We start from the raw sequence: 14937 nt of genomic DNA on the forward strand, positions 1-14937 counted from the left end.
TTGTAACAGTACCACGGGCGAAATATATCGCCTGTGTAAGAGAATATATTACTGTTCTTTTTATTTTCATCATCTTGATATACCACACAGATCATATTTGAATAACAGACTTGAAACTGACCCGAGGGTTTGATGTTAAAGATAACCCACCATCGTTCCTGTATTTTGTATAACAATACCCTCTCCTCATACAGCATTTTTTTCTGCACGTTAGAATTGCCATCCTCAACAAAATCTTTGGTTCCCTTTTTAGAAGAAGAATAAAAAAATCCCCTCGAAAAGCATTACGACAGTGGCAATTTCGTAGTGCAGAAAACAAAATTGCTTCCCGTCACTCTCATCCCATCCCAGGATTTGATAAAATCACTCCTTTAAAATATTGTCCTTAGTCCTGAGGGCTGTTATCGACTGGAAGCTGGAAATGCATGTGGGGGCACGTAAAACTGGCAGAGAACTCCATGGGGCGATAAGGCCGTATCACTCCCACGACATACGCCCGTGCCGCCCGCTCAGACACCTGGTTCAGCTGTGGACTATACTGTCGCTTTATTACTACCCCTCGCATTCACAACCCAACGCCTGTGGTATAAATAGACGGGCCCAGCGCTGTGGCCTCCCGTCAGAAATTAAAAAGCGTCTAAAGCTGGACTGGGACAATGGTGCTTTGTGGATTTATTATATGAATTCAATACACGGGCCGTGTGGCTTTAGACAAATGCCTGATCAAAACGCAGCATGGTTTTTTATTATCACTGTATGTCTATATTGCATACAGAACGCGGCTGGACGGCTGTGTATGTATGAAAGGCTTTCTTTTGTGTCATGTGGTGTGATTTTAATATTTTTCACGTCTTTCGGGTGTGTTGACAGTGTTTCGACTCCTGTTAACCCCTGATATATTCGAGATAGCAATTTTATTACTCAAATTTAAATTTACCAAACCATCTGTATGGTTGTAACTGGTAATAAAATTATGGATCTATGATTTTTTTTCTTTTTCTGTCAACCCTCACCATTTCCCAGACGGGCAGATCAAAACAAACAAGACACGTGTTGCTCATGTTCATTGTAATTATCCATATTGACGGGCCAATGTTTTCAGCTTGGCGGCGGCAGCATGCAGCAGTCAGACTACACTACGATGTGTGTGTGAGAGAGTACGGGTGCTGGCCTGCATGCAGTATCATTACATGATAATGGCGGCGGACGAAGGAAACGTGTGGTCGAAAATGACTTGTAGTTACTGCTAGGATTTTACTGTTTTCAACGGCATTAAAACCTGACTCATCCTGGATTTGGAATCAAGATATACTCAACCGTCTTTGTGAAAAAATATACCTTCTCTGGACGTTCTGTAGTGAAGTGTCAGCTGTGGTTATCTGAGACATGGCCGGTGAAACGAGACCGGGAGTTGAGCGCTCGACACCGGCCAACCATCCGGGTCGCAGCGGGGAGAGCAAGGCGCGTTCCTCCACGGGCCGGTCGCGGTCTTCACGCTCGCTTCCCAACTGCTACGTGTGTGGTGCACGTGGGGCAGACACCATATTGAGAAGCCGTCCTCATGCAAGCGATGCTTTCTTCCCGTTTCTTCAATATCATGATGCTTCATCAGGATCCGTGTTTCGAGCGGATGGTACAGTAGACTGCTGTCAAGTATGCCAAGCCTTCTTAAAGCAGCAATGGATGGCACATGAAAGTACCAATACACCGATTGTGAAACGTCTCTACTGGTTGAAACGCAGTGAGGGAACAGGGGTGGGTCATAGCAACAAGCCAGACCCACAGATGCAAGTCAGCCCTCAGGTCCGTGAAGAGATGTACAAACTTAACATCCGAGACTCACACTATTCAGAGGCAGGCGTGTCCATGCCGTTATCAACAGGTTCCGATAATCCACGACAGGATAATGGTTTTCCCGCACCGCCCGAAACTCCGGATCACAAAAGAAGGATATCTTTTGATAATGTTGACGTCGATATACCATCAGTCACTGTTTGCTATGGATGTAGCTCCACCACATCCAAACAGTCCATACGAGTTGTACACACAAGCCATTGGTCTAAATCGGAAGCCCCGTATTTTCCCTGCATCCTCGGCCACCCCGCCCCTGCTGGAGCCAAACCTGTCGATAATCTAGGTCGAGTGTTAATGTGTGAACTCTGCACTTTGTTTCTTCTTCGTCAGTGGCATTCATTCGAGAGGGACAGTGTACCCCTTCACCAACGGAAATATCACCTGAGATCTGAAGCTGACCCTAATCCTAACATAGAGTCCGGGGCGCCAAACCACATCGTGTGTTTTCTATGTGGGAAGGCTGTCACGCTATCTGATACACACCTCATACGTGCTCGACGGTACAACAGCAGTGAACCGTATTACCCTTTTTTAGATAAACACACCCCCCTCACAGGGAGTTCTCCTTTAAGCAAAGAGGGTCTGGCCCAGGTGTGTCTAGCATGCAGCAAGGATCTATACGAGCAATGGAACGCGCACGAATTAACCCATACTCCGCACGACAAGCGCGTATATCGCATCCACAAGGCTAAGAAGCACCCAAGAATGCATACGAGCGCAGAGCATAGTTTACATAAGCAGGTTGACATCAAACCCAAGTTGAATGTCTGCTACCTGTGTGCGCAGTCAGTACCTGAAGAGCACACGAAAATGGTTGACACGCTAGCCCCGGATAAGAACAGCAACCGTTTGATGTATTTTCCTTTTCTAACTAATATAAAAAGACAATCCCATGCGAAGCCAATTGACGCAAACGGACGCGTTGCCACGTGCAGTAACTGCTTCCTGGAGCTGGAGCAACAGTGGAAGGTCTACCAAGCCGAAGGTATCCCACACAGTGAGCGACGGTATATCGGGAAATATAAACTAGGGTCGCCCACTGACACCCACTCCTTCTCTAAGGGTGTTTGCTATCTTTGCGGAGCCCACTGCGATCCCAACAGACTCTACAAACTGCACTCTTACCCTCGTAAGACCACGGGCAACATCGACGAAACCACGCCTTTCTTCCCGTTTCTTGCAAGTCGTAACCCCGCCCCAAGCGCCATTTCAATCGATGCGGATGGCACCGCCTTCAGCTGCATGTTCTGTTACTTCAACCTGATAGCCCAATGGCAGGATTTTGAGGATTCCAAGGTGTTTACGGACACCAATCGCTGGCTTCGTCACTACTTCGTTCATGAGTTTGCGTGCTTCGTTTGTAGCCACTTGACATCTCGGGATGATGTACGCACTGTCAGCACCAAGGAGTTCCCCTGTCTACTCCGAATCGAAAGACCGAGAGGGGCAGTTGTTTTGGAACATGGAAATATTGTCTTCACATGTAGCACATGCGAGTTGTCGCTAATTCGTCAAAGGAGAACATTTGATCATATGAAAACGCCCGAGGGAAAGAGAAAATACAAGCTTGGTGAACATACTCTAGGAGAGGTAAGTACTCTCAAATTCCACTGTCTGAGTGTTATTGTTCTAAAAAAAATTTGTTTTATGTATAGATTTAAAGTAATTTGAAATTTTGTCTTTTATAAAGATAAAATTTCAAGAGATTTCCTAAGATGCAAAAACTATGTTGTTTTGTGCTTGTACTGTAAACTTGAAGTGAGTTTAAGCAAACATTTAAAACTTATATTTGACGTCACGATAACAATGATTTTAATACTTGTATTAGGTGTCACAATGAACACGCTTTCCGATATCTCACCCTTAAATTTCCATTGACAAATGAAGTCGTTTAAAAAAATAGGAGACTTGATTTTTTTTAAGTTGAAAGCTGTAATTTGAAAACAAAATACTTTATATGGCTGTGTGCCATTGTCGGTTGTTCTTGAACACTTGTTTGTAACATTTCAAGAAATGCCACATCTGTGAACTGTCACTCTTATACACTCTGCCTTTCACATGTAGCACTATTCTCTATGCAGCATTGAATACCAGGAACCTTGTTGTGTACAGCGCAATGCAACCCTATAGACTCCTGAGAGTCTAGTTTCCAATGGAATGTCCATTGACAATACATCATGGTGTGTGCAGGGGATCAGAGCGACTGCCCTGGAGTTGTTATTACACACTGACTGAGGGATATTTCCCTTGTGCGCTGTGCTGTGTATATTTAATGAACTTGCCTGTTTCCAGTAGTGAAGGTGTTTGTGACCCTTGAGGATTTGCTATTGTTAGACTAGTGAGGTAAAATTTGATATCCATATCAGGGTACATTGGTATGAGGGGATGAGGGTGCCAATCGGGGTAGAAATAAACCCGGTTGGTATTAATTATTAGTGAGCTGCACTTGTTAAAATATTTATTACTGGAGTGTGTTTAACCTGTTTATAGTAGTTTAAACTTACATAAAAACAAAGATGTCAAAAATCTCAATCACAAAGGTACAGGGGTGAGAACGGGATGTTAAAAATGTACATTGACACTGACACTCCAGCTCCCTGCAGGCCTTGTATATTATTTGATGACACTGAAGCAAAACCCCATTGTGCATGGTTTTGATTCCGATGATACATTCTTAAATGTTAAAATCTATGCATAAAGATGTATGATCCTTTATTACTGAGTTATGGAGAATCTTGGTTCTTTACTGAGTTATGGAGAATCTTGGTTCTTTACTGAGTTATGGAGAATCTTGGTTCTTTACTGAGTTATGGAGAATCTTGGTTCTTTAATGAGTTATGGAGAATCTTGGTTCTTTACTGAGTTATGGAGAATCTTGTTTCTTTACTGAGTTATGGAGGATCTTGGTTCTTTACTGAGTTATGGAGAATCTTGGTTCTTTACTGAGTTATGGAGAATCTTGGTTCTTTACTGAGTTATGGAGAATCTTGGTTCTTTACTGAGTTATGGAGGATCTTGGTTCTTTACTGAGTTATGGAGAATCTTGGTTCTTTACTGAGTTATGGAGAATTTATGAACCCTGGGGTTTGATACTTTGTTCTCTCTAGGGCAGTGCACATGTTTTTCTTTGGTAAATGGCATCTTTATGAAAACATTACATGTAAAAGGGCACCAAGGCAATGGCTAGCCCTGGAGGGTAATGAAAGGGATTTGTTTCCTCTGTTGCTTTATCAAAGAAGCATGCCTGCTCTTTAAAGGCGCTGGACACCTTTGGTAATTGTCAAAGACTAGTTTCCTCACTTGGTGTGTCCGAACATGCGAAAAATAACCAATCTGTGAATCTTTTACTCAGTTTTTCATCGAAGTTTCAAGAGAATGAATGAAAGGGAAAATATCTTTATTGCACAAATTTGTGTGCTTTCAGATGCTACAGGTCTACAAGGCTTCAAACCATTATCTTTTGAGTAAAAAATTACCTCTCTCTGTTACTTCATTCAGAGTGAGCCGTTTCTAACAATGTGTTAGTACTATCCAACAGCTCCCCATTGCTTGTTACCAAGTAAAGTTTTATGCTAACAATTATTTTGAGTTATTGAAAAAAAGGTCTTCCAAGTATTTTGTAAAGTGTTGATAAAGGCCTGACTAAAAGATAATGATTGCAATTATCTACATTAATTCAAGACATTCGTTCAAGAATGTGTACTGTGAAAGCGTAATTCCACTTTCCTTTTTGCAAGAAGTGATTTATTGGTCACCTCAGTGGTGTCTCTACCTCTTTGCAAAGACGTTTAGAGGTCATGACCCGGGTTGAAAGGTTTATTGGGTTCTGATTTTCAAATTTCATAATTATAACATTTATAACATAACTTATAACATAACATAACAATTCAAATTTATAAGGCGCTATTCCATCAAGATCATAGCGCACTAGAAAGAAATTAACATGGAAAAAGGACTTTTTGAAAAGCAGATACTGTAGAGTATTAGATTCCCTAATGGCAGTAGGCCTATGCTTCATTTTTGAAAGGGGAAGGGCACCAAGGCATTTTCTCCTTGGTAAAGGGCACCATACATGTATGAGGACATTGTAAATTTCTGCTGGAACATTTTAAGGGCACCAAGGCAAGGGCACCAAGGCGTGGAGGCGTAAGTATCAGGCCTGCATAAGGAAAAGTACTTCAAGTATGAGTAAAATCATTCCCAACCTCCAATTTCCAATAAACACCAGCCTATGAAAGTTTCAGCAAATTAACAATATTTTTTACCACATGAGGGTGTAGGCTATTTGAACCAAACTCAAGTGTATGCAAAACAAGTTGTGAAGCGAACAATTCAAGTAAAGTTGTGCTTACTTTTATTCAAAGTCCTGTAAGTAACACAGTGACTTTCTAATGACCAATGAGCTTTCAGACTGACACCCAGGCAGTTTATTTACATAATTAGGTTAGTACGTTATATTTTCCTTGGATAATTAGGCCTCAATATATTTTCTTGTAACTTTCTTGTAACATTAGAGCAGTCAGGATCTGGGCAGAGCAATTGTAGCTTTTAGATAGAAATGTCATTGTTATGTACTATGCCTGTGTGATGTCATCATCCATGTACACACTGAGCAGATGTGCATACTGAAGTTTACTACCAGAAATTTACCATCTCTTATATCGTTGCGTTACCAGCTGCCATAACATAGGATTAAAACTGCCTCTATAGCTGACGGGCAACCTCGGTAGTCTAGTTGGTAAGACACTGCTCTAGAATTGCAAGGGTGGTGGGTTCGAATCCCACCCGAGTAACATACCTGTGATATTTTTTCACAGGACTCGGTAAAGTACCGAGTATGTACAGGCTAACACACATCAGTGTAATGTATGGGTAAAAACCAAAATTAATATTCTTTATCCCCGATGCAAATTTACCATCTCTTATACCAGAATCTTGTCAATTTGCATAAAAATGTAGGAATCCCTTCAAATCAGGGCCCAATTTCATGGCTCTGCTTACTGTAAGCAAGGAATCGGCGCTTACGGAAGCAGGGAATTCTTTGCTTACGGCAAGCGTATTTCACGGGTTAGCGGCAAATTTTTGGCTTCTGCGCGTGCGTACTCCATGTTACTAGGCATTCTACGCTTACAAGGCTAGCGCAGAAATTCAGCGCTTGCACGTAATCGGGGAATAGAGATTGTAAGCGCAGAATTCGGCGGTTAGCAGAGCCATGAAATTGGGCCAAGGTCTGGAATGACACAAAGGCTATAACCTTGTGGTGTCTGGGGTCTTGGCCTTGGTGCCCTTCAAAAGTTTTCCAACTTAAAGATGAAATTTCAAATATGTCATATTCCCATCCAGCTTTATATTTTGCACTTCGTTTCAGTGTAAAATATTTTTCACAAAGTACAATTGTTTTCCTACCTTAGACCAGACTTCTTCCAGCATGTTACTAGACACCAATATTTATTTTCTCAGCTTTTATTGTTATATTATCAAATTATGTTACACAGTCACGGACAGTGAACGAATTCGCTTGTATAGCAGAGTAAAAAAATGCTTCATAAAATGTTTCAATTGCTGCAAAAAAAAATCATGATTTGCTCAATATCAGCTTTCAGTGTCACAAAATATAAAGTTCAGTCTCATTTCTTGCTAAACAAAATAGCTGGATCCATGTTACACATTCAATCAAATCTCATGCCTGTTACAGATCAATATCCGGTTACGAAATTATTCCAAACTGCAAAGTTGGCCACCAAGGAATGTTGAGCTTCATCCTCAAGATGCAGCTGGCCGTCCTTAGCACAATGAAAGGTTGTTAGAAGCTAACCACAGACTGAGTCTGTCGAAATTAGGAGAAATTTATGACTTGCCGAAGGGCAACCACAAAATGGAATCTCAAGTTTCGCTGGAACCATGTGGTCAATCTGGAGAAAAGATTTGCAACTGTTGTTGTTGGTTCTTTTTTTTTATTATAAAGAACTCTTAAATTTAGGCACAGATTGGCACAGATTTAAAGGCAGTGGACACTATTGGTAATTACTCAAAATAATTATTAGCATGAAACCTTTCTTGGTGACGAGCAATGTGGAGAGGTTGATGGTATAAAATATTGTGAGAAACGGCTCCCTCTGAAGTGCCATAGTTTTTTGAGAAAGAAGTAATCTTCCACGAATTTGAATCCAAGACCTCAGATTTAGAACTTGAGGTCTTGAAATCAACCATCTAAACGCACACAACTTCGTGTGTCAAGGGTGTTTCTTTCTTTCATTATTATCTCGTAAGTTCGATGACCGATTGAGCTCAAATTTTCACAGGTTTGTTATTTTATGCATATGTTGAGATACACCAACTGTGAAGACTAGTCTTTGACAATTACCAATAGTGTCCACTGCCCTTAAGGGGCTATGATTCAGGATAATCAGTGTAACTGTTTATTGTTTAAACTATTAGTAATTGTCAAAGACCAGTCTTCTCACTTTACTCAACATATGCATAAAATAACAATCCTGTGAAAATTTGAGCGCAAGTGTTCATCGAAGTTGCGAGAACTATGAAAGAAAAAACACCCTTGTCACACGAAGTTGTGTGCTTTCAAATGCTTGATTTTGAGACCTTTAATTCTAAATCTGAGGTCTCTAATTCAAATTCGTTGAAAATTACTTCTTTCTCAAAGATTACGTCACTTCAGAGGGAGCCGTTTCTCACAATGTTTTATACTATCAACCTCTCCCCATTACTCATAATCAAGTAAGGTTTTATGCTAATAATTACTAATAGTGTCCAATTACCAATAGTGTCCACTGCCTTAATAGGATCATGGTATACATAATTACTCTAAAAAATGGCCATTAAAATTTAATTTGGTTTAAGAAGCTGCATCATTTTAAAATTTGTATTCTATTCGGTACGAGACAATTACCAGTATGTTTTGTTTTGGTGAATACAAAAAAGTGATCTTTTAGAGATTTTGTGGATAGCTATGGAAAGGAAGTTATAAAAAAATCTACTAAAATTAATATTAACAACAGTAATATAATTAAAGAACTTATATTCCTGTGCGAGAGCCAGAGTTGCTTTCAAATTTCAACAGAAGACTGATGAAATTAAAGATGCTATTAGGTCAGTTTTTGGGCCGATTTGACCCAAAAATGTTGATTTAAAATTCAATATGTATTTTGATTGGGGTCGAGAAAGTTACAAGCTTTCATATGAGCCATTGCTTGAAAAAATTCGCCAATTATTAGTAGCAGTGAAATAAAGTGCTCAAAGTAAGTTTTTGTCGGGATCACGATGACCAATTATTATATCACATGACCAATTATTATGTGTTTTATAAGAAAACATTTTAAATTTTTGTCATGGTTCCTGACCATTAAAAGTAAAAATTGAATTTTTTCCCGGTTGATACTCTTTCTATTTTCTATAAAAATTCTATTTTTTAATGTTTGGGGCCAAAAATCTGACATACATGTAGCTTAAAGGTCACTTAAAAAACAAGCCAGTTAAACAGGGAATACTATAATTATAATGCTGATAACGTTTACAGTACTACTAAAAATAAAGATATTGAACAAAACACAAAAAAATAAATTACATCAGCTCGCAAAAGTTACCAGCACATTTTCTACTTGCACGTTGTACACTCTTAGAAAGTAAATAGTGAGAAGATAAAAGTAGAACCTGAAGCACAATCAAAGAACAAATTTATATAATAATAAGCAGATAGGAGGGGAGTTCGTGTTACTTTCAGAGGGAGTCGTTCCTCACAATGTTGTTACTATCATCACTATAAACCGCTGTTTGTTACCAAGTAAGTTTTTATGCTGAATATATAGTTTGAATAATTACCAAATGTGTCCAGGGGTGGATTTCACAAAGGTAGTCATAACTTAGGACTAGTCCTATCTCTTAGCACTGCCTAGGACTAGTCCTAAGTTAGGACTACCTTTGTGAAATCCACCCCTGAGCCTCTAAAAGCCAAATTTTTCTGCTTTTTTAATAGTAGTCTTCAGTGCTTTTAAGCACTATTTTCTGCTTTTTATTTATAGCAGCTTTCTGAAACTGGGCCCTGCTACCCAGGTAAATTTAAATCATCACTGTGCACAAATTATTTGGGAAAGGACTTGGAGTAGTTGGGCAATTCTAAGCAAACATGGACAGGACACCAAAAAAGAAAGTTTTTGTCACAACTTTCTTTTCACTTGGAAGTTATAGCTAACATACATGTATGGAACCAATTTATTTTTAGTTGTTGACAAGGAATGAACCCAATTTTTTCCAAATAAGAACTCAGCTTGGGCTCTATGTAGGCGTGGCTACATTGTCTGGAAAACTGTAATGCGACTGACCGTAATGCAACTGACCATGATATAGGAAATTTTTGATATAGGAAATTTTTGAATTGTGAGAAGTGTTTTGGGTGTCAAGTACAAATCAGTCTATAAACTTAGTGGAAAGAATATCTCACATAGAACTTCTAGCATCAAGATCGAGAAATGACACTGAAAAGTGTAATGCGACTGACCGTGGAATTGTAGTGGGAACCACACCTCCAATTCACAAATGTCACAGACAAATTTTCTGCTACCTGTGCCATAATAATGTAAGGCCAAATAAAAAAAATACCAGTTGATCGTTCCCGCCCGCATCCTTTTTTTTTACTATAATACTATTTTTCGAAAAAAAAAGTAGGTTTAATTTATTTTATTTTTAATCCATCTTTTCAAAAGGACTAGCCTAGGAGCTTTTTCCAAATCTAACTTGATGCTCTCGAACACTTGTAACCGTCTGTTTCATAAAACAATATTAGTGAATGCCTACCCCAGGTCCTCATGAAATAAGTTTGGGGTTGATTCAAACTGAAGAATTGGTGGTCTGTTTGATTTGAAATACTTAGCGGCAATCTTAAAAAAAAAAGAAGGAAATAGTAAATAGTAAGGCCCTCATCCTCCTCTTTTTTGAAAAATCCGGACGATCAATTTGTGTTTTTTGTTATTTGGCCTAAACATACATGTACTTCAAATAAACAAGTGCGTTACTCTTTAATATGACCTTGTTATTAATATGGATAGGTTAAGTACCGCTTACTTTGTATGACAGGTAATTATTATTCCTGGGAGGGTGGATCCAATTAATGTATGGCCATACTGACTGGCTGGGCTATAGTTTACACAGATGGAGTGGAATATCAATTAAAGGTACATGCGCTGCATACACAAATAACAAAATACACATAGGTTGAGGAGTAATTTTATTTCAGTACAAATGGTAAATTTAATAAAAAATGTCATGCAACCAACCTGTGATTATTTTATCAAATTTGATTCAAATCTTGTTTTGAAAAAGGGAAAGAAATGGTTAGTATCAATTAATTTTTAAGGGATTCTCAAATATTAAATGTAAAAACAGCTCGGTAAATTAATTTCGATATCCTAGTTTTAATGAAAACTTCCTGCAACAAACTTGTGATAATTGTCCTAACCAGGGTATGACCTACTTGCACTCAACCCAAAAGGTCATGACCTGGAGTGATATTTTCCAATGTTCTCCATGTTAACATGTTTCTTAAACAATCCTGTTTGATATTATTTTCTCAAAGTCAACATTGAACATAGTTGTTTATATTGTACAACGTGAGGCACTATTAGTCATTAATAACACCCCTTACCACTATTCTGCCTTTTCATTGGTTTAGAGCACATCACATGATATGTCTTAGTTTTACTATACGGCGGCCGTGTGATAGTGCATCGGTTTGCCGTGCGCTAGTCTTCGGACTAGCGCACGGCGTGCAGTACCCAGACATCTGTTGCGTGTACGAGGATGATAAATTAATAGTCTGTAACCATTTCGGTTTACCTAACACGTATGTACATGCAGCACAGTAAAAATTTTTGCAGTCTGTATTCGCGTCGTCCGTGGATTATAGCACTCAGGTCTGTAACTTAATAGCACAGTATTCAGAAATGTTTGGGGTGTTATAAAACAGATACTGACTGCTTTTACTCGTGCAATGGTTAAAACTATGACTCCCTCGGTGATCCCTGGAGCGTTCTATTTTCCCTCGGCTTCGCCTTGGGAATATTTTCGCTCGGCTTCGCCTCGGGAAAATAGAACGCTCCGGGGATCACCTCGGGAGTCTTCGCCTCGAGAAAATAGAATGCTCCGGGGATCACCTCGGGAGTCATAGTTTTAACCATAGCACTCGAAGCAGTCAATATTTGTATATTGGAAAACACGAGACCACCAGACTTGTCCATCCCTGAGTTTATCAGTCCGAGGCTAAAATCACTGGCCCCCAGACCTGTAGTCCATTGTAAATTCAAGCTCTGGTCAGGACAAATTCTTAGGTTGGGATTAAACAGCATTTTTGAGTGCCAACATACCTATAATACAATCTACATGTAGTATTTGCCCATGGTGACTCTTGAAAATGTGCCGAAATATTTCCTTTAAGAAGTGCTTGCTCTTCAAAGAAGATGACCCTTCCCTCATCAGAAGGATTTTTCATGTCTTTTAAGACTTTTTCACTTCCCAAATACATTGTTTTCAAATAAATATATTGGTTTGCGGTAACACCGTTGTGTGTTTCTACTTGCCATTGATACCTCACCATGCATTGCCTCAAGTTCTATATACAAATAAATCTACTTAAAATAAATTATACAAAAAAACAAAATTAATAGGATATTACATGAAATTAACCTAATGATGAAACATTCCATTTGTACAGTTGATTCAGCTCAGTATCCATTTCGTTAACTAAATAACAATAAATTTATGAAGTAGGATTTGAAACTTTGCATGGTGGAAATACGATATGGAAAGGTTTGCAGTAACACCATGTAATGACTATCTCTAATGAGTTGGGGTTACAGGGTGTTACCGCAAACCTTTCCATATGATAAATTTATTCTATTGATATTCCGGAATAAGACGTGGACATATTAATTTACAGTCAATTGCTCATTGAAAATGAGAGTGCATGATACATCACAGTGTTTTGCCAGACACTAGGGTGCTTGATTGTGGCTCAGGAAAAAAACCCACCTGTTCTTGAATTACCCTACCCATGTTACATGCTTAAAGTGTCAGTCTAAAAAACATTATTTGCAGTCATTTTACAATGTCATGACTGTACTGTGTGTGTGTGTGTGCTGATGCACTATTGGTACAGTGGGCATGGCAATTACACATGGTCAGGGGCCACTCACAATCTGGCTTTTAAAAGCTCTATTGTGAAGTGCATGCAGGCAGACACATCACTGACAATTACCACCTCCCCAGCTGGTGTTTGTACTTTAAAGGGACAGTTTGTGGTGCTTTGGATTAAAGGGGCTTGCAACTTGCTCCCATATTTTTTAAAGGCACGAATGCATCATTGGTTTTATGGTTTCAAATTCTCTAGTTTTCATTTCAATAGACGAACATCACGCAATCAACCTGTAAGTACATATCAAGAACATAAATACAGAGTCTTAATACAGAGTCATTTTTTATATTTGTTGACTTTCCTCACGACCTTTGTGTACCTTTAAGATGTGTCTATTACTGTGGTTATGGCAAATGAATGAACAAGATGTTCTCAGGACAGTGCAAGTAGGCCTATGTGTAATGATATCATTTTTCTTTTTACAAATTAAGATTAAATTGGTAATCCTGTACATTTTTTGAGATATATAGATTTATCATTTCAATAATTTATTTATTGACCAAACCCACAGTGGATGAGCCACAAATACAGAAAAATTATAAAAGACACACAAATATCCATAAATTAACAATTACAAAAATTGTCTGTGTTGTACCAAATGGGGAAGTTCTTTTTAGAAAGAGCAAAACTATTTCGCTGTTCAAAAACAGCTTTATAATCTAATCAGCTTCAAAATATTTACATTCTGTCTGGATAAAATGGCCTGCTGCCCAAATGCTAGTTAGGTTAGAACACCTGAGTGTGACAAGTCAAAATTTTACTCCAAGGGGTCCCACTGGTTAATTCAGTGTTGAAAAGCATCCCTGTTAAGTAGATTCTGTGGACCAGACTAAATTAAAATACCTGCGGGCTCGCTGAAAGGACAGGCTACTCACATAAGAAAACAAGTTAAGGGCAGCAAACTCTCTTATCATTATCCATTCTGAGGAGTGTTCAAACAGGGATAAGCATCAGTACATGAACCAGCCAAAGAATTGTGTGACTTTCTTTATTGTGTGAAAGATAAACCCTGTATTTAAATGCCTAGCAATACATTTTTGTTAAGTGCGAAAACTCCTGCTAAGCAACTTTAAGATAATTGGGTTGAGACGCCTCTCTGACGACACGCCAAATACACTAGTAATGAATTGACACAAGCTGCTCTACTGGTTGGTAACCGAATCACCCCCGAGGTGTTATCCAGGCTCACCCTCTCATAAGTTCATCTTCCTTTCCACGGCACGGATCTATTCAAATGACCAACATGACCGGAATCTTCCTGAGCTATTATCCTCCCCTTTCCACATCTTTGCCCCATAACGTCAGTGAACCATAATAGCATTCAATAATAGAGAAGAATCCTCACCTCCCCCCCCCCCCCCCCCCCCCCGCTTCCTCTCGACTCCCCTCCTCTGACCCGCTCTGTAAATGGGAATGAAATCTGTTCCTCTGGAGTTGCTCCTTATCTGAGTGCAATTACGTTGAATCAACAACGGACGCGTGGATGCGCATTGTAATTCCGGGCACCGCGTGCGATCAGCCGGCCCACTGAATAAATCACGGAGGGGCCGTGTTTCCCACGACCTGCCACAAGATCTCTGTAGGTGGTTGCTCTTGTCCCCGAGGGGCTGGGACTAGAACAGATATTATTTACACAAAATGATGGCAGTGGAAAAAAGATCGGTCAAACCTTTGCAAGTTGTGAGAAATAAAACGTACCCAACCAATCTAGTTTTTTGTGTGCATCGATCTATTGCCTTGCTAATGGTACACTCAGGTATAGTTTCTAAAAAGCACTGGCCTGCTGCCCTCCCCTCCTCCACTGGACACCTTTGGTTATATTGTCAAAGTTCAGTATTCTCACTTTAGCGTATCCCCACATAATGCATAAAACAACAAATCTG

General features: G+C 39.4%; 1 protein-coding gene across 3 annotated transcripts in view; it reads left to right on the forward strand.

Moving 5' to 3' along the window:
- Positions 1-1217: 1217 nt before the first annotated feature.
- The window catches only part of LOC139934558 (uncharacterized), a 142494-nt gene continuing 128774 nt past the window's right edge, over positions 1218-14937 (forward strand). For all 3 annotated transcript variants that reach the window (XM_071928818.1, XM_071928820.1, XM_071928819.1), the window contains exon 1: positions 1218-3444. In XM_071928818.1, the coding sequence (XP_071784919.1) occupies positions 1387-3444 (2058 nt within the window). In that variant the 5' untranslated portion in view covers positions 1218-1386. The remainder of the gene's footprint in view (positions 3445-14937) is intronic.

Source organism: Asterias amurensis, chromosome 3 (assembly GCF_032118995.1).
Source record: "Asterias amurensis chromosome 3, ASM3211899v1".
In the NCBI taxonomy this organism is placed as follows: Eukaryota; Metazoa; Echinodermata; class Asteroidea; order Forcipulatida; family Asteriidae; genus Asterias; species Asterias amurensis.